At 43.4% G+C, this 19,221-nt stretch overlaps 1 protein-coding gene across 5 annotated transcripts in view; it reads left to right on the top strand.

Moving 5' to 3' along the window:
• The window catches only part of tab2 (TGF-beta activated kinase 1 (MAP3K7) binding protein 2), a 37,200-nt gene that overhangs the window by 13,433 nt on the left and 4,546 nt on the right, over positions 1 to 19,221 (top strand). For 4 of the 5 annotated variants that reach the window (XM_019253325.2, XM_019253324.2, XM_010730034.3 and 1 more), the window contains exons 2-4: positions 12,845 to 13,035; positions 14,197 to 15,877; positions 18,405 to 18,565. In XM_019253325.2, the coding sequence (XP_019108870.1) occupies positions 12,934 to 13,035; positions 14,197 to 15,877; positions 18,405 to 18,565 (1,944 nt within the window). In that variant the 5' untranslated portion in view covers positions 12,845 to 12,933. The remainder of the gene's footprint in view (positions 1 to 12,844; positions 13,036 to 14,196; positions 15,878 to 18,404; positions 18,566 to 19,221) is intronic. The other variant, XM_027284181.1, reaches the window with a different exon arrangement.

Genomic DNA, 19,221 nt, shown 5'->3' with positions numbered 1-19,221 from the left:
AACAACTCAGCTGGTTTTTGGTTGTTTTTAGTAGCAGCCAGCAGCAGGTTCACTCTGCCACATGTCCATGAGTCACTGCATGACTCGTTGTTGTGGATAGACTCAGGAGCTCCTCCACACTGTGTTGTTTTGCTGTGATCAGTGAAAGCAGTACTCCTCTGTGCGATCAATGAGCACAGTTTACGTACCGCTACCACTGGCCTTGCTGCCTGCTGCGTCTCAGGATCATCCTTCCTTCCTCCCCACGGCCAACTGGAAATACTACAAATACAACACGAACGGGAATGTTCCTCCAAGTGGAACGGTCATTTGCACCTGACTGAGAAGTTTGCAGTAAGTAAAGTGCTCGCCTGACATCCGCCGTGTTTGTGACTCAGAAGCAGAACACAGTGGCTTTATAATTACTACTTGACAGCTGGTAAATGGGCACTTTGGACAAACACATGAAGGCAGGGTTAGTCTTTCCAGTGATGGACGGCTACCTGCCAAAACCTCTGGCAAAGTCAACAAACACACCTGTCATAACCTAAATTTACCAACAGTCTGCTTATGTCTGGTCACTTTTTCTCACTTGAAGGCCTGAGTCAGCCCTGTGGGGGGAAATATTTCTAAAACTGCAGACAAGCACTGCTTTCACAGATGTTCTTAATCTGAAATCATCTCTCTTTTGAAGTGTTTATCAATCCATAACTCATCATTCAGTTTTTACACCCTCTGTTCCTAAAAAGTTTGGACGGTGTGTAAAATGTAAAGAAAAACAGAACCATCACATCAGAGTGGATTTATATTTACACAAAACAACAAAGTTTGTCAGTTTGAATTAGGGATGCACCGATTGTGAAATTCTAGGCTGATACCGATGTTTAAAATAACAACTTGATTGCTGATATTTTTTCTTTCTTATGCAAATTGCATAACATGGATCTTTCTCAAAGCGTCCCAGAAGCGCCTCTACGCTCGGCTACGCGTTGAATACGCGTCTGTTCTGTTTTTGACTCTTGACGCGAGCAGCACGCGTCAATTTTCACAGAGCACCTCGAGTGGGCGGAAGCCAGACACAGAAACAGCAGAGAGAATCCAGTGGATTTTCAAAATAAAATACCCCGTGCAAACTCCTGGTTGTAAAAACAGACAAAAGCGAAACTAATTAACTACGTAGCATATTTACACATGTAGAAGCATGTTTAGAAGAATATACACGGGGAAAATGACCAAATCTGAGCAAGTAAACAAAGTTGGCAGGCTAAATGCTCACTTCTGAAACGCTAACATCGGCCGATGCATCGGTGCATCCCTAGTTTGAATATTAAATAAATTAAGTTTGTACAGTACTGAATTGATTATAGGTCAAAAAAGAAGTTTAATAATGATAAAATGTCTGTCAGTTAACTCAGTATCAATCAATGACGGTATAAAGAATGGATGTGTGACATCACAAACAGGTTTCTGAAGAGTCGTTTAGAAGCTCAGAATCTGTAGCTGTGGCTGCCGCCATCTTGGCAATCCTGCTTCTTCCGCCTCCCTGCTAATTTAACAATCAGCAAAGACGTGGATCATCGGCTGACCTGAGGTGGGCTGAATGACGCCTTGGTGCTCAAATAAGCCATCCGTAATGGCACCTATCAATCAAAGTGGCCACACTGTTAATTCTGTAAAACTAAGTTATGTGTTGTATATAAATTCACCCTCAGTACAGTTGTCATGAACGAGGAAATTAGCTATAGAGACCAAAACTGTTTTTTGTACCAGGCTGTAAACATTTCAGCTGTGAAATTAGACATTTGAACATGGGGACTTATGGAGACTGACTTGTTCTGTAGCCAGCCTCAAGTGGACGTTTGAAGAACTACAAGTTTTGTCACATAATGAATTAGAGTTGAAGTGATTGGTTAGTTGCACGATAGAAAAATGAATTATTCTGTAATTATGATCATATGTTTGACTGTTTCATCATTTAAGTCTTTAATGGAGTGAAAACGTCAAACATTCTCTGGTTTCATATCGTTAAATTTAACATCTTACTGTTTTAACTGTTGGAGTGACAAAATAAGACATTTGAAGGCTTCACTGGATCTTAAAAAGACATTTACACTATTTCAGAAGTTTAATAGATTGAATGATTCATTAATTACAAATATTTTCACAGTAATCAACAGTGAAAATAATTGTTAATTGCAGGCTAACCTGCAGCCTAGCATCTCTTTCCATCGTCAAAGGAAATCCCAACTAACTGACATTTTAAAAATAAATTTGTGGACTGTGATCTTTTAATCTCTGCCATTTTCTTCTCAGTTAAAACACGTGTTCATAGACTGATTGGAAGAGATGTACTGTTGCCAGGATTGAAAGGATAGGAAGAGCAGGGGATTTCTGTGACTCGGAGCTGCATCACTGAATCTGTCAGCCTTTCTCAGAGGACACAGGAAAACATGTTTATCTGTCTCGTCACGTCTTCCTGGTGCTCACCAACGACGTCTGTCTCGTGTGCATCCTGCAGTCAGTGCCTTTCAGTACGTGCTGTGTTGTTCTGGAAGAAGACCTGTAGAGTTTTCTCTGGGCAAAACTAAAAGCTGTCTCCGCGGCTGTCCAAATACAACAGGATCCACCAGGACACGTGGTGATGGGAATAATAAATAACAATATATGGAGCAGAAAGCAAATAGCTATTCAGTGTTTGGTCAGGCCAGAGCCCTGCTGCTGCTCTGTGCTGACTGTGTGCGATCCTGTGATATAAAGTGCTCAGACATGCATCCAACTGCTTTATATACCCATTTTAAAGGTCTGCATTGCTGTTTTCTTCTCCCACCGTCTCAACTTGGATTGGCCGGGTAAAATCTCCACCCTCCTCTTGGCCTGCAGTAGTATTTGGAAGAATACTGCACTACTTGTGATGAGTGCCAACAGTTTGTAAAGCACTCGCCTCCTTCCAAGCACGCTATCCCAATAAGGTGTGAAAGTAATGTACGCACTCGCGTGGTTTGGACACTGGCTGTTTGGCCAAAATGTTTTATGGCTGGAAAAATCACCTCTATCATGTGTCCCATCTTTCCTGAGAGTTTGTTTAGCAGGTTTAGCTTATAGATTCTATTATACCTGCTCAATGAGAGTCTGTGTCGGGGCTTGTCAGCTGGCAATTAATGTTTCCACAATGTAAGGAAAAACACAGCACAGTGTGCCCCGCTGAGACCGTCACTGCCTCACACTCGTTCTCTCTTTTTCACTTATTAATTTTTGCTTTGTAGATCGCTCACGCCCTCTTTTTTTTTTTTTTTTTTTTTTAATTCAGATTTTCTTGGAAGAAAGCAAACAAAAAGATTAGTGGCTTAGGATAAGGCTTTTCATGTTTCTGAGGTTCTATTTTAAGCTCAGGCTGTGGTCCTGACATATAATGCCTAAGGAAAGTAAAGCAGGGAGGAGGGTCTGTTGTGCAGAGGTGGAGGATTGTTGCACAGCCTCGCACTAAACAGCTGCAACGTCGGGATAAATTCTGACGATGTCTTGATTTACTGAAACTGCATTGTGCACAATAGTTTATTACCTCTGCATTCGTTTTCAACAAATAACTTGATGGGACGGGCAGATCATTTGTAGTCTAAAGCTCGCAGATCGCTGGCTCTTGTTTTGACACACATTCAAGGTGCTCTGGGCATGTTTGGAGCTGGGTGAGGCTTTAAAGGACTTTGCGGCCATGATGTTTGTGTGATGGTTTTGTTTGACAGAAATTTTCAACCATGCTTTGTTGTGCTTTTTATAGTTTTTTGTTTTTTTTCCTCATATGGCCTATACTCAAGATTGTCTCTTCGTTCCCTCTATCAACCCTCTGTCTCATCCTCTGAGACCATTTTGTTTTCCAAAGAATGAGCCAGTACCTATTTACAGAAGTTATTATAGAGATGGTTTGTATTTGCAAACAAACATGTCTGCAGAGAAAATGTCCTTTTGAGCTCAATCTGCTGCAGATTTCAGGAAGCCCTTAAAGAAATCCTCCTGCTCAAATTATAACTTACCATTTTTGACAAATGAATGGATAGAAATATGATATTTCTGATACATAAATCCTTGTTGATGAAAGAAAATCCAAAATTAAAGTGCCACGTATAATTATACAGATCTAGGCTGGCATGAGAAGCTTCTTTTTTTTTTTGCTGCCACAGATTCATTTCCTGATGTTTCTCAATAGAGCGTCTGTGTCACTCAGCTCTGTGGCTTCGCTGGCACCACTTTGGTAGAAAATGAGCCTCCTGTGATCAACTACAGAGCAGTCGTCTTCTTGTCATTACTGTGGTTCATGTTGTGACCTTAACTTTTTTCAGTTCTGATGGAATGCAGAGCGCTCGTTAACCAAACAACACTGAATTATATTAGAGCATCTTTTTAGTTTCTGTAGTTCACTTCAGCCGTATTGAAAAATGTTTGACTGAAATTGAGATGTAACTTGTTGGTTACTTGTTAGCAGCTGGTGGTGTTTCCACTATCTCATTTTGTTTCTTTCAGGGGGAATCTGACTAAATTCAACCTGGTGGCAGGCATAAAGAATAACTATATACAAGTAGCAAATCTTTTGATGGTCTTGTTTGTTTATGCAGGTATCAGTATTAACTGACTGTTTCAAATCCACTGTGAATATAAAACTGTAATGCTGGATGCTAAACTAGAACTGAGTGATAAGTTGATTGATGTTAACACTAATGTTTGTCTAAGATGTAAGTTTAAATCCATCATGATTAAATAGTCATAAATCTCTCACAACATGACTTGTAACAAATGTAGGTGTGTCACATTGCGGGGAGTGACTGCTCTTAATTCCATCCACTGTGATCTCATGATGTAAAACATTAAAACATGTTAGAAGGTGTTAAATACTTTAGAAACTTTCATTTATTCATTTCAATAACTGGTGATCCTCATCAGGCTAGCAGGGGGCTGGAGCTGATCCCAGCTGACGCGAGGTACACCCCCAGAGACAAACGCTCTACCTTTTAGAAACATCCAGTATCCAACTTTACTATTAAAATGTTGATTTATTCAGGACTAAACTTAGCTTATCATTATCATATCATATTCAGCAACTTGCAGCCCCTAACCAGCACAAACCACCCACTGACACTGAGCCATGTTTTATTTACGATCAGCTTAGCACAGACGCTTGAATCACTTTCATGGTGTACAACGTTCATTTCAATTCTCACTCAGTATCTCGTCTAATGCAGACGAGACGCCTCTCGTTGTTCATGCATTTACATTTTTCTAGCAGCGCGTTGTTTACTTAAACTGTGTATGCTTTAACTCTGCATCTCTGTCATACCACAAAGAAGACCCAGCTCGTTCATGTGGTTATGGATAGTTGACCTCCTGGTCATCTGTTTCCACATGTGGACATGGAGTTGGATGATGGCTCATAGTATGTCATGAATCCATAGTTCTCTCTGGGGGTGGCAGACTAACCTCTTTTTTTTCTTCTTCTTCTTTTTTTTTTTTTTTTTACATTTTATTTTCTGGAAGCGTTCGGAGAGAACATTTCTACTCCCCTCAGTGTTAACAAGTCAGCAAATATGCTGTGAGAATATTTAATCTATAGTGGATATAAGAACACACATTGTGCACTATACACATCAGAATGGATAAAAGCTGTCAAAAGTATCGATACTTGATACCACGTGTTTTAAACCACTGGTTCTCAATCTGTGGTACGTCACCTCCCTATAGTGGTACATGAAGAGATCTCAAACAACAAAAATGAAATAAATTCATTTAAAAACATAAAATACTATCAAAATACTACATATTTAAAATGAAAATAAACTAGGAGTAAAGTAAGTTTAGCATTTCTTTGTTTCTGTATTAGCCTGCTACATAGCCACAGTCATGCCTGTAACGTGTGCATACATCCATAATTAGATACAAGTTAAAATTTGACAGGGAGATGGGGAGCAGAGGTAAAATCAATGGTTCAGAAAACCTTGCAATCGTGGCTCCAAGCAGGAAATAATCAAATATTATATATTATAAACTTGCCTCCTGTGTACTTGGGGAGCTTGATACTTTTTTTTAATTTATTTTTTTTAGGTGGTACGCAGAAACACTGAAACATTATAATATATGATCATTTGATGGTATTAAAAGTACAGAATCTATAAAGGTAAACAGATCCAGGATCAGATTGTTTTTCTTTATGAATGTTGGAGAAAACATTGCATAGTGTTGATAGTGCAATGATTACTGTGAAGTAACGGTAGTTGTGACACAACAATGTTAGGCAGGAAGTCTATTGAACATCTTCATACATTCAGACTGTCAGACACATACACAGTATGTGTTTGTGAAAACTCCACTCCACTGTCCTTCATTCATTTGAAATGGCCTTTATTCTGATGTGGAGACTTGTAGCAGGTGTTCACACTACCAAAAAGAAGAAACACAGACCACAGTGAAAAAGTGTAAAACCTGTGTTTAATTCTATGAACCAAAGACCAATGAAAACAGGTGGCACTGTATGTTTTTGTTGTGAAAGTTGTTGCAGCCATCATTTTTGGCAGCAAAAAGTTTCTGCTTAAACCTCTGGCAGATCTGCTACAGACCGATGTGTCGGACATGCTCAGGACTTGCCCTGCACAAATAGGTAAAAAGAAAGTCAAACATAAAGAAATGTAATGTGTAAAAACATCATCCGTAATAAATAATAATTACTCAGGCCAGAGCTTCTTAAACTCTTGGCTTGTAAAAGTGTCTTCTCATGAACCCCCTGTGTAAACTGAACAGTGATGTGCCCTACTGTTTCATTTCATTAGTGAAGCCTGAAGAAGTAAATCTATCCTGTATTATTAGACACAAAAAAATAAAAAGTAAAGATTAGACAAGTCTGGAACAACTTTTTTTCACAATACCTACATTGTTAATTGTCTTTATTGTGCAGACCCCTGAGTAGTCCGTATCCCGAGCCCACCCCCGTAGTTGTACATTTGATCAGGCCTGTTAATGGATGAAAGGCCTGGGGAACGTGCTGCTCGTGGTGGAGGTGGCTACAGGTGAAAGCAGCTGTCAGCTGTCATGATGGAACACACACATTTGCACTTTGAGAAGCTGCTGGATGAGCTCAGCATTATGTTACCCACAGACATTTGGTGTTGACGAGATGGGAGGAAGAGGGAGGGAGGGGGGGCAAAATAGTAGGATGGAGGTCGGAGTTGACTAGTGTCTGAGCTCGTGCAGATTTCACACACTCAGAAAATAAAGCAAGAGCCCGACAGCTTCACCTACTTACTGCTTCTAAATGCCTCCTTTGCTTCACTTCCTTCCTTATACGGCCAAGACACACAATCAGCCAGACAGCTTTTTTAACCGTTATTTACTGTGTTTACAAGAAAACGAATAGTTGGCACAAGGTGGATGCTGACAGTCCATTGACTGCACAGAGAGCCCAGGAAATGAGCCGCTCCTCCATCTTTTCTGAGACCTCCCAGTTTCCCACAGTGCCTTGGGAGGGGTTGGTCGACCTGGGGAGCTGGTGCCCTTGCCTGCTTCCAATAAACCACCAGCTGCAGGCTGCGGTGCTGAAGAATTTTTGATTTCCTACACACATACACACACTCACTTACTCCCCCCACCATCACCACCACCACGCACATACACTCATATGCTTGCTCACAAACACTCTCTTACCCCCGGTTTTTATATTTTTTTTTCAAGAGCGGGCAACTAAAAGCCGAGGCAGCTCTGTGTGCGCCGTGAGGCCCATGGCACAGTTGAGTGCAATTTGGGTTCTGCACATAAAGTGTGGTTTGTTTCTGTTCTGGAGACATCGCCTGGAACAAAAGAAGTGCCTCATGTGCGGGACTCTTACTGGGACACTTACTTACAGTAAATGTGTTGTCCACCAGTGTCATTACTATGATGGATTTAAATCGATTTAAGGAAAATATTATTGTCTGAAACGTATTTATCTCAGTAATGTGGTGAATTTTTCAGTCTGGGCACATAAACTGGCAATAAAACTCCAGATTTACACTCTCAGGTTGACCTTTTGACGACGAAGTTTCAGGATGGTTTAAGACAAACTGTTGAAGATGCACGACTGTTTCAAGTTTCCACTCATGACACAATTGCAGTCCATCTTGAAGTTTATTTTAGTCGGACTCGTGACATTAATATGGTGGGAAATCACTTTGATTCAACGGGTCGCAGCTTTTGTGATGACTCAAAAAGCTCTTTTGTTAAGACTAGTCTGCTCTGCAAGTTTCTCTTTTGCGTTCCTTTGTCCATGGGAGTCATGGTATGGCCTGTGGTTCTTCAGAGTCATCGAATTAAAATGAAATGTAAAAAAAAAAAATACAGTATGAATCAAGCTGCATTCTTTCAGAACAACGAGTGTATGTGAGCAGCTCACCAAAAATGAGGCAGGAATGGAGAGAAAGTGTGGCAGACCCTCCGTGGGACTGCTTGTTTCCATCAGGGCTGCGTTGTGGGGGACACCACGCCGCAAGCTGCTTCTTTACGAGTACATTTATTTACATTCTCAGACGTGAAGGAGCTTTTTTTTTATTTCAGATTTTGCAAATGTGTCACTCAGGTGCAACATCAGCTGTGTTTGTTATGCACGTGATTGGATCTGATCCTTTGATTACTCTGCAATGCAGCATCCTTTTTGAATGTGCACGTGTCAGTGTGTGCCCCACACACACACACACACACACACACACACACACACACACAAGCATGTCCGTTGCTCCTTTGGAAGACTGGGGTGTCTGGCAGCAGGCCACCACAGCGTCCACTGCCAATTAGTCCCTTTATTTGTTTAAATGTTGCTGGACCAAGACACAGCAGTTAGACATTCCACGCAGTGCTGCTCCTTAAAGCTGCAGAGGATGTTTCTGATTTGAAGTTCAGACGGGATTCTTTCCGTATTTGATGCTTCTCATATTTGAACTACCATTTCCACAGAATGGTCGGAAGATTGGGTTTTGACGAGGCCGGCGCTGTCCCAAACAATCACGATCAGAGCGTCTAGTCTTCACATGCTGAAGAGAGAATGGCATGGCATTTTCTGTTCCTAGTAATGTGTAGCCTCTTTGTTTACACCAACCAGCTTGGTATGGGCTATCACAGCAGCCACAGCGTCAGGTGCCGTGCTGATATTTCAGCTGAAGGCCTCCTGTTTATTATTTATCCACATTTTATTTAGGCTTTAATTGATTTGGACGTTTTTAGGCGCATTTGCTCTGGCACAGTGAATGAGTCCATTGATGGAGCATGGCAGGCCTGCTACCTCCAGAAATGAGCGTGGGGCTGTGGGTCAATGCTTTGGCACGGTGAATAACAGCCTCAGCAATGGAAGCTTTGTCTCTATCTCTGCTGGCAGCGTGGCGCTGCCTCAGGCCCTGTTCCACCAGCGCCTCCAGGGACAGCAAGGACTAATCTGCCCCCCTCAGAGCCTCCCCCACACATGGGCCGGCTGTAGGCCCATAATTACATACAGTGAAGAGGTGTGGACCTTTTTTTTGTTTTTGAAGCCAGGAAACAATCTAACCACACTGTTGACCTGTAACTGGGTTAGTCGCCAAGTAGTGAGTTTCCTTTCCCACAATGGTCGGGCTGCCCAGCCTCCTGAATGGTGGACTGTTGTTCTCTGACTCTGTGCAGTGATGGTTCCTCTTGTAAATCAAACAGGTAGATAATGTATGAGGCTCCAAAAGTGGTGCATGAAGCTAGATACTTATAGGCGTCATTTTCTGTTTGCTTAATCTGATGGAGGAGATGGAAAATGCTTCACCGGAGGCAGCAAGATTTGCTCTAAACATGTAATCTGAGATATGGCAAGCTGTTCACCTCTGGTTTGCATTTAGAGGCTGTCTGTGCTACTTTCTGTGCTCCTTTTTTTGACACACACAAAATGAATACCACAGTCTGATGGTATAATTGGAACATTTTCCATTTCCTTGTATTGCAAAAGGCAAAAAGAAAAAAGAAAAAGCATTGAGTAGTTTTAGAGTTCAGTGTGATAGACAATCTAGAAGTTTTATCGTCCAGATGTCTGAGTGTTCTCTCTTACACCGAGCTTGATAATAAACTGTTGGAGAAGCTTTCAAAGCTCTTGTGACTGACAGAAAGTTTCATATTAAAACATGATTGTATCTTTGGTAGCACAGAATGTGAAACACACCTCCCTATTTTCCATCCTTAATCTCTGATGAAAGCATGGCTTTACCTAAAGGCTTATCAGCTAAATACGGATGTTTTGCAAAGCCGATTTACGACTTTTCGGTTATGACATTACACGTCCTCATAGCTTAGATAAGACAGAAGCACAGCTGCTCAGATACATACTTTGTCTTCTTGACAGAAATAAGAGGCCAGTGTGATTTGGAGCGCACTCTTGACTTTTCTTCATCATTAAATAAGTGTTCAAGTCTCTGTAAATGTTGCTCTGGGTTATTTCACTTCTTAAAAGTCACTGCTTGACACTGGTTGGTTCACTCTGCAGCGCACTGCATTGATCGGCATAGAGCAGAACAGGGTGTGCTTCATGTGTCACAGTGTTTTGAATGGCATCTGAACCTCCCACAGGAAGATGTTTCGAAAGAGTGCGGTCAGAAGAAAAGTGTGGGATAACACAAGACATGGCTGTCATGCACTTTCATGAGTTGTTCTGTTCTGCGTCACTTCAGTCTGTTTCTAGTCCTTCACTGTGGAGGGATAATGGAGCTTGTACCTCGGGCTAGCTCTTTAAATCCTGGGTCTGAGGACTGAATGAGACTGGGCTGCAAAGTCAAGTTCCTTGAGCAAATCCCCGGCTGCTCAGTGGGTAGTAGTAAAGCAGTGCGGTCGCCCTGGCCAGCTCCCAGGTATGAGTATAGGTTACGCATAGAATGTGGATAGGAAACAGCTAACCACAACTGTTGGTGAGCACCTACCAGCCACTTTTTTTTTCTTATGAACCAACTTCAGCAACATAATAGTTGTTTATGAGGTTCATGTATGTAAAACTAATGCAGTCTAATACAACAAGCCTGCAGTAAATCCTCCCTTTATGACACATTGTGATGTTCAGTTCTGTGCAGAGTTAGAGGTGTTTCTCATATTTTGTCCATTCAGTCAGTCAGCACTTGAATGAAAGGATGTCCTGTGGACAATAAAAACAACTTCTGGACAGTAGAGAAATTCATCATTACAAATGTTTATGTGCATAATTTGTGTATGTGTGCTGGAATATATGTCATTTAATTGTTAGGTGTTTAAAAATGTGAGGTGGCACCAGCACTTTGTGACTTTCACGCAAGATTTAGTGACTTATTCAACCAATCAGAAAGTTTGCATTTGCAGAGCAAATTACAGTAATGCATGTACCGATCCAATCGTTAAATAAACAAGAAAGAGTAACTCCTGCTAAAATAATAATAATAACTGAGTGTGGCACCGAGGATGATTTTGAGAACAACTGACAGAACTTTAATTGAGGGCTACTGAAACAAATGATTAAATTATTATACAGGGTTAAAAAGAAACTTCAGTTCAGCATAATTGTTAAGTCAGCAACAGTTGAAAGTAGAATTTGAGACACTGTGGAGCAAAGGTCATAGGAGCCCTGCAATCAGTTTTAAAAGTGGACTAAACATTAAGATTATCAATCAACAAACTTCATTGTTCTGAAGCAGAGCCGTGCAGATGTTAAATGTTGGAGTAGACCGTAACAGTGATTTTCAGTTGATCAGACACGTTTCACTTAACATGCAGAATTTCAGTGATTATGTGACAATATTTAGCACAATCTCCTGTAATTGTTTTTCAGGCAAAAAAAAGAAGCTGTAACCGTCTCATCCTGGTTTAAATAACGTTTTCAAAAATAGGTTACTTTTCATGAACCGAGTAAAAGGCGTGGGTGGTCCTGTTTGCATGTATTATTGCGAGATCGTTAAATAATAACAAATGAAAAGGCATAACTGAGGTTTTTGAAGAGCTTGTCGGAGAAATGTTTTCTCACAGTTTGTACTTTGAGCCAAAGCTGTAAATTCTTCACAGTTCTGTAGCAACACTGCACTTCAGAGTTCATGTTAGAACGTGTGCAGTTTTCTATCTTTCATCGTTGTGTTCCTATTTCTGTAATATTCTATAGTGTGTCAGTTTACCATGCTTCCTTCAGAAGCTGTGGTAGCAGCATCTTTACTGGCAGTATGGAGCACGAGAGCACAAAGGAAAATGTTGTAGTCCACACAGCTCCTCCATTGTCTCCCTTTTAAACATTAACTCCAAAACTATTAGCGTGTGCAGAAAGCACGCTGTTATGCCCTTTGGAGAAGCCTTTTCTCTGCTGCAGTGTCAGAAACAAAGCGGTAAGGAATCAGCTGTTCTGCAGAGCTGCCGTACGTTAGAGCTTAACAGATCTTCACGTGGAGCTTTGTCTCAGGACCAGACTACTGTTGGCCCCCCTTCTGTCCTTAATAAGTGAATGTTGAGGTTAAGATCAGTTGGAAAGGCTGGTTTTCCCAGTAGTCAGTCAGAGGTGGTTTCCTCCCTCTGCTACTCTTTTATTAAAGGGGCTTGTGGAGAGGATCTCTGAAGATATTATTTTGTACGCTCACAGACATAATGAAATGGACAACCTCAAATGTCTGACGGATGTCTTGTTGAGCAGAGTTGCAATATACCACATTGGCTCCGTCCCTGCAACTTGGACACGCTTATTTTTCATTGAATGGTAACAAAACACAGACTTGTCCAGCTCATATGTGGACATTCTCCTCAGAGTATGGACCCGAGAAAAGATTGTGTGTGACTTTATGTCTGTGCATAAATCACGTAACACAAAACTGCTTTCGAATCATTTTTTGAAATCTTTGTCTCATTTCAGAAAATGTTCAAGATGAAGGCGGTTTGCTGCCACGACTGACGCCCCAGTGCGCTGAACAGAACAAGCAGTCCTAACCTGGCAACATACGAATGGCCCAGGGAAGCCACCAGATTGACATTCAGGTTTTGCATGACCTGCGCCAGAAGTTCCCTGAAGTACCAGAGGGTGTTGTCTCCCAGTGTGTTCTTCAGGTGAGCGAGTTCAAACCTCTGATCCCAGAAAAGATGATGTCTGCAAAGTTAAGCCCATCTGGCTTACTGCAGATAGATCTTAACCGAATATTGGCAGATGTATTGTTATTATCAGGCTGAAAAATCCAGTACTGACTGAGCTCCACTGTATGGCAAACAGAGCCATAAATGAGTCTAATATACAGTCTTAGAACAGAAGTACCAGAGAGCACCTTGAAGGAAAATGATTAATTAGTAACTGCATTCATAAAGCAGTGTTTTGTTTGAAGTCAGTACTAGTATGGCTAGTGCTACAAATGATGTGATTAGCTGGTTTTGTTTTCTGTGTTTGAACCATAATATATCTGACAAAACTCTGTGTGTGTCATTGGAGCTGTTGTACACAACACAAGAATGGAGTTAAGACTGTTAGGATTTGATGGTATGGTATAAAAACACTAAGATTACACAGCCACCACTATGCATAGCAGGTAGCCCTATGAGCTAGTGTCAGCATCTACCTTCCAGTGAACATGGTCGTACCCAGGACTGAACACAACCTCCGAAACCACCGGTGTCCAGTCTGGCAGGGAGTATTGTAGCGTACCGAGATGGTTTTCTTGCCGGATTTGGCTCCTGGCATCCATGGGCTGAGTCAGTTCAGTTAGCCACACAGGTGACCGAGCTAACGACAGGTTCATCAGGAAAGTCTGTAAATCACTTCTGTAGTGTAAGGTTCTCAGCCTGGTTTGGTCACTGAGTCGCTCAGTTCTGTCTGTAACAGACTCAGCAAATCAGGAGCTTAAAGCTATCTGTCCATCATAAACTGTGTAAATTACAGAGTGCTGAGCTGCAGGAGGACATCAGAGGAAAAGCAGCAAATATATTGTGTATAAAATCTGATCCATTTACACCCAGATCACTAATTAAAGATATAAAGTTGTGCTTTTGTACAGTAATCAATGAGGCCCGGTCATAGACGCATGTAGCAGCCCTCACAATCACTCATAGACTGAATCAAAGATTTCACGCTTACTCCAGCGGCATCAGAAGAGAGAGCCTTTTATCAGATGTAAAACTAGTACACGCCCCCTGAGTGCAGCAACTTTTTATTGTTTACAATTTTACTCAAATATAAATTCCTGTCATAGTTGTTAATTAAATTTTCTCTCTTTCCTTCAGAACAACAACAATTTAGACGCCTGCTGTGAATACTTGTCCCAGGTCAGTCCGGGTTACCTGTACAGTGAAGAAGGGAACCTCAGCTTTTCCGACGACCCCACCTTCAGGCTCCGTAATCACATGACCCAGCTGAACCTGGGCCTGCAGTCTCAGAATGTGCACGTGGCCCCGGTTCGGGACGGCCTGAGAATGAACGGCAGCCGGACTCTGGCCCACAGCCTGAGTGACGGGCCCCTCCAGACAGGCCAAGCCCCCAACAGTGACTTCTTTCAGCAGGAGCCCCAGTCAGCCCCAGTGCAGGTGCCTTCCAGCCTCAATGTATTTGGTGTGATGGAGCCCACACGCAAACCGCAGCCTCCACAGCACCTCGGACTCTACCCTCTCAAAGGAACGAGTATGGGTGCCCAGCAGACACCACGCTTCAACCCCATTACCGTGACGCTAGCCCCTAACATGCCGACAGGCCGCAACACCCCCACTTCTTTGCACATACACGGCGGGCCGCAGTCGGGCCTCAGCAGTCCACAGGGTAACTCTATCTACATCAGGCCCTTTGTTAGCCAGTCTGGTACGACCCGGCAGAACCAGCAGCAGGGAGGCAGGCCCCAGTACAGCCCCACGTCCCAGCCCCAGCAGCAGATCTACCAGATCTCGCACCCTTCCTCCCTGTCTGGCTCCTGGTCCAGCCCTCAGCACCCCTCCTCACATACCTCACAGCACCAGACCCCGGGCCACCAGACCTCTCACGTCTACTTGCCGATCAGCTCCCCCACAAACCCCCAGGCACCCTCCATTTTTCCCGCTGGAAGCCAGGCTTCTTCCTCCGGTGTCTCCTCATGCTCCTCCTCCACTTCCTCCTCCTCTGTCATGCCCACATCCCTGTCTACCATCAGTCAGTACAACATCCAGAACATCTCCACTGGCCCACGGAAGAATCAGATAGAGATCAAACTTGAATCTCCTCAGAGGAGCAACTCCACAACCACGACAGCCGTGCTGCGGACAAGCAGTGGGCCCCGGTCCTCCTCCGCCTCCTCCTCCTGCCCCTCCTCTTCTTCCTCTTCAACCGGGGTGGCTACTGTCCCCACCAACCCTCTGTCCATCGGAGGCCAAGGTCTGAGCCGCAGCCAGCCCACTGTTTACATCTCTGCCAGCCCGCCTACTGCTGCTACCACTCCCTCTGAGGAGGCCATCGTGGCCTCAGCCGGCTCCCGCTCCCAACCTAAGTTTTACATTTCTGCCAATGCCTCCAGCGACGACAGTGGGGGTAGGAACCCCACAGTCTACATCTCAGCCAACCCTCCCTTGCAGGGGCCCTCAGGGGCCAGGAACATGGGGGGTCAAGTGAGCATGGGTCCCGCCTACATCCACCACCATCCTCCTAAGTCCCGTACCTCTGTGGGAGGGGGAGGCACAGCTTCTTCCCCACGAGTGGTGGTGACTCAGCCCAACACCAAATACACTTTTAAAATCACGGTGTCCCCCAATAAGCCCCCAGCTGTGTCCCCCGGAGTCGTGTCCCCTACTTTTGAGCCCAACAACCTCCTCAGCCTACCGTCAGACCACCACTTCGTGGAGCCAGACCCCCTCCATCTCTCAGACCCGCTGTCGCCACACAGGGAGCGGCCGATCGAGCCTCGCAGACTCAGCATGGGCTCTGATGATGCAGCGTACACGCAAGGTGAGCGATGCAGAGTGAAGAAACACATGAAGTTACACACTCTTTCTATAATGTTCATTTCCTCTTTTCATATGAATGCCTTTGTTTACTAGCTAACATTACAAAGTGGCTGACAGATCGGCTCTTACGCCCAAATGTTAGCAAATACTTTAGATAAGAAGTCGACACCCACAGCTCAGACCAAAAATGTCCAAAAATAGTTTACACTGATCCTCCATCGAGCAGGCCTCTGATATCTGTCAGTGCTGTTTGCTTCAGCGTTTATTGGTTGTTTAGCAACTGTCAAGTGTCTGCAGAGTACACAGTGAGGCAAAAAGAGCAGCTTTCAGAGCAGCTTTAACAATGAAGGATATTCTACAGTCTGTTCTGCTACCAGCAGAGGCTCTAAATGTTTTTTCCACTGCACCCTGCCAGCAAAGTCATTTTACTATAAAGTATACTGTGTGATTTTTTTTTTTTTTTTTTTTTTTTTTTTAAAGTCTCTTTCCATAACATCGACTGTAATGTCATTCCTGAGCCAAACTGAGTGTACTTGCTGTCACTAATGCTCAGTCAGCGTAGAAACGCTGGCCCCGCACATCCGTCTCTGCGAGGCAGATAAAAGCAAAGTTGACTCGCCTAGCGAGGCCCAGCCTGATGACTGCAGCGTGAGTCCTCAGCACCAAACGCTGCGTTTGCGCCCGCGACCCCTGAGACTGGCAGATTCTGTAGTGTGAGTCAAATGTGTCAGAGCGCACCACTGCTTCCTTTTTTGGGCTTTTCACTGGATTACGTGTGAGTCACTGGCTGTGGCTCCTGCACTGCGGTGATTACCACAAAGAGGGGCTTCACATCGGGCACACTGCCTCTGCTGCTGACCCTCGGCGGCTCGGGTTCCTCCTACTGCGGCTTTGAAAAGAAGTGTTTATCGACTCCAGCTGAGTCACATTCAGGTGTAGCTGATGAAGACACACCTGTCACCACATAACTGTTCATTAATCTTTAATGTGTTCAACCATCACACCAGAGCTGTTTGGCAGAATAACATTATTATAATTACGCAAGTTTAGTTGAAAGGCCTGACTCTCCCAGATCACAAATTAACCGACACCTGGTGCCAAAAGACACGACCCTGCTGAACACACCTTTTGTTTTATGTGTTTGTTTTTGTGTTGTAATGCGACTCATTGCCTCCCCAAAGTCCTGGATCTCAAAAACAAGAATTAAAACGAGGTGTTGCTGATAGAAAATGAACATCAATCTGTTACTGCATGACCTGTGTGTCAGCTTAATTTGGCAGAGTTCCAGAGAAATAGGACAAACTGGACATCAGAAGAGCCACCAGGATTTTCCAGTTTGACAGATCAGGGAGTGACGAACTAGTGACATGTTTGTTCAGTCAGGCGTAATACAGCTTTGTGCTGACGTCGGAGCAAAGAGAACTATGTGTCATCTGTTGTACAGCTTTACTTTAAATACTGGGATGGGGCTGTCGTGAAGGAAGACAGGCTTTAAACATATGTAGCAGCTCATTATCACATAATGAATAAGAGAATAGAGCCAAACACAGTGATTAAAAAAATGATGGCACATCACAGTGAAGCACAGAAATACGTTCGCAAACCAAGCTGCAAGTGTAAAACACAGTACGCTGCCAGTGTAGCACAACAACTAGGCACCACCACATGTATGTAATCAGCGCATGAACTCGTGCCAGCTCATCTAGTTCAGTTTGGATTGAGCTCTGCGAGTGGAAAACACCACATTTACATTCACTCTCAGCTCATGGCCTCCCTCCATCTGTGCGAGTGCTGTTGAGCAAGCAGGTAGCTGTTTAGCTCGAGGACTTTTTGACGGTCTGATCTTTATGTCACAGGACAGACATTCAGCAGCACACCGTCTTCCTATAATTTGTGAAGTGGCATGTGTAGGAGCAGAGAGAGAGTTGTTTATCATCGTGTGTGTGTGTGTGTGTGTGTGTGTGTGTGTGTGTGTGGGAGGTGTTACAACCTGTCAACAGATACAGGAACTATCATGAATTATGCGAAACTCGCTGCAGAGACTTGAGCAGATCATGTGCAGAGTTTAAGGTTCTGTATTAAACCCAGAATTCGCCTGCAGCGGTCTAACTTGAATTAGTCTGATCTCTTCTTGTTACCACAATAGGCGATGAAGCACAGACTTGGGGGGGACAACAGTGAGGGATCTAATGTGGCTCCACTGTCTCTCCTTACACACAGTTGTTTTTATACAGAGAATAATGCTAAAAACTGGTTTGACTGGTGTGAGCGGAGATCAGCCTGCGGTGTCTTTAAAATGTGTCATTGCTGTACACTCAAGTTTCCATGATGGTGTTACAAGCAGGTCTTGTTTCGATTGGCAAAATTTCAGCATTATTTATTTCCCTCTTTTGACAACGTATCACGTTAAATCATGTTTGTATTTTTCAGTTAACCCGTGAATCAATATACAACAGAGTAAACAGCTGCTCTCTGTGCTCTCTGCTCTCTCTGGTCTGTGTGTGTGTGTGTGTGTTTGTGTTGTCTAGCGTTGTTGGTCCATCAGAAGGCTCGCATGGAGAGGCTGTGGCACGAGCTGGAGCTGAAGAAGAAGAAGCTGGAGAAGCTAAAAGAGGAGGTCAACGAGATGGAGAACGACCTGACCAGGAGACGGCTGGAGAGATCCAACTCTGCCTCCCAAATTCCTTCTGTAAGCTTCCATCAGTCATTCCAAACAGAAAGTTTATTGTGCACTTTGTTTTGCTTTATTTTGACAGTACTGACGGGAAATAGAAGGAGTGCTCAGGCTGACTCAGTCCCCTGCAGCCTAATTCAAACTTTACAAATTGTTTTTGCTGGGAGCAGTAGTCATTATCCATAACTCTGCAGTCATATTTCCCAGCTGACACCAGACAGATTGTTGAAAAGTTAGGAAGGGAAAAAGGCAAAGAAACATCCAACCACCATCTTTCATTGGCAGATCAATCAATAAAAAAACAGAGTTTAGTCTGATCTGATGAGCCGTTAACTCAGAAATGTATGTGATTAGGAGTCATCAGAGATGTTTTTCTGCTTATTACTGACAGATAAAAGGCTGAGCAGACAAAACAAAACGATGTGGGTCACATTGCCATTCCCGGTTCCAGCTCATCATGGCACATCAGTGCTCCTGCACCCTGAAACTATGCTGATTACAGGGTCTGTTTATGATTTGGCTGATATGGTTCCATATTTTCAGACTGACAGAGCACACAGTTCCAGTTTGTTCTTCAGAGAAAACAGTGATGGTGAGAGCTGAGCTGAAAACAGATTTATTTTCAGCACAGCTCCGTGTTGATGTTTAACTCACAGCTGTGAGTTTGTTGA

Source organism: Larimichthys crocea, chromosome XI, assembly GCF_000972845.2.
Source record: "Larimichthys crocea isolate SSNF chromosome XI, L_crocea_2.0, whole genome shotgun sequence".
NCBI classification, from domain to species: Eukaryota; Metazoa; Chordata; class Actinopteri; family Sciaenidae; genus Larimichthys; species Larimichthys crocea.
The sequence above is the reverse complement of the archived record's forward strand: the minus strand, read 5'-3'. Positions and strand labels throughout refer to the sequence as shown.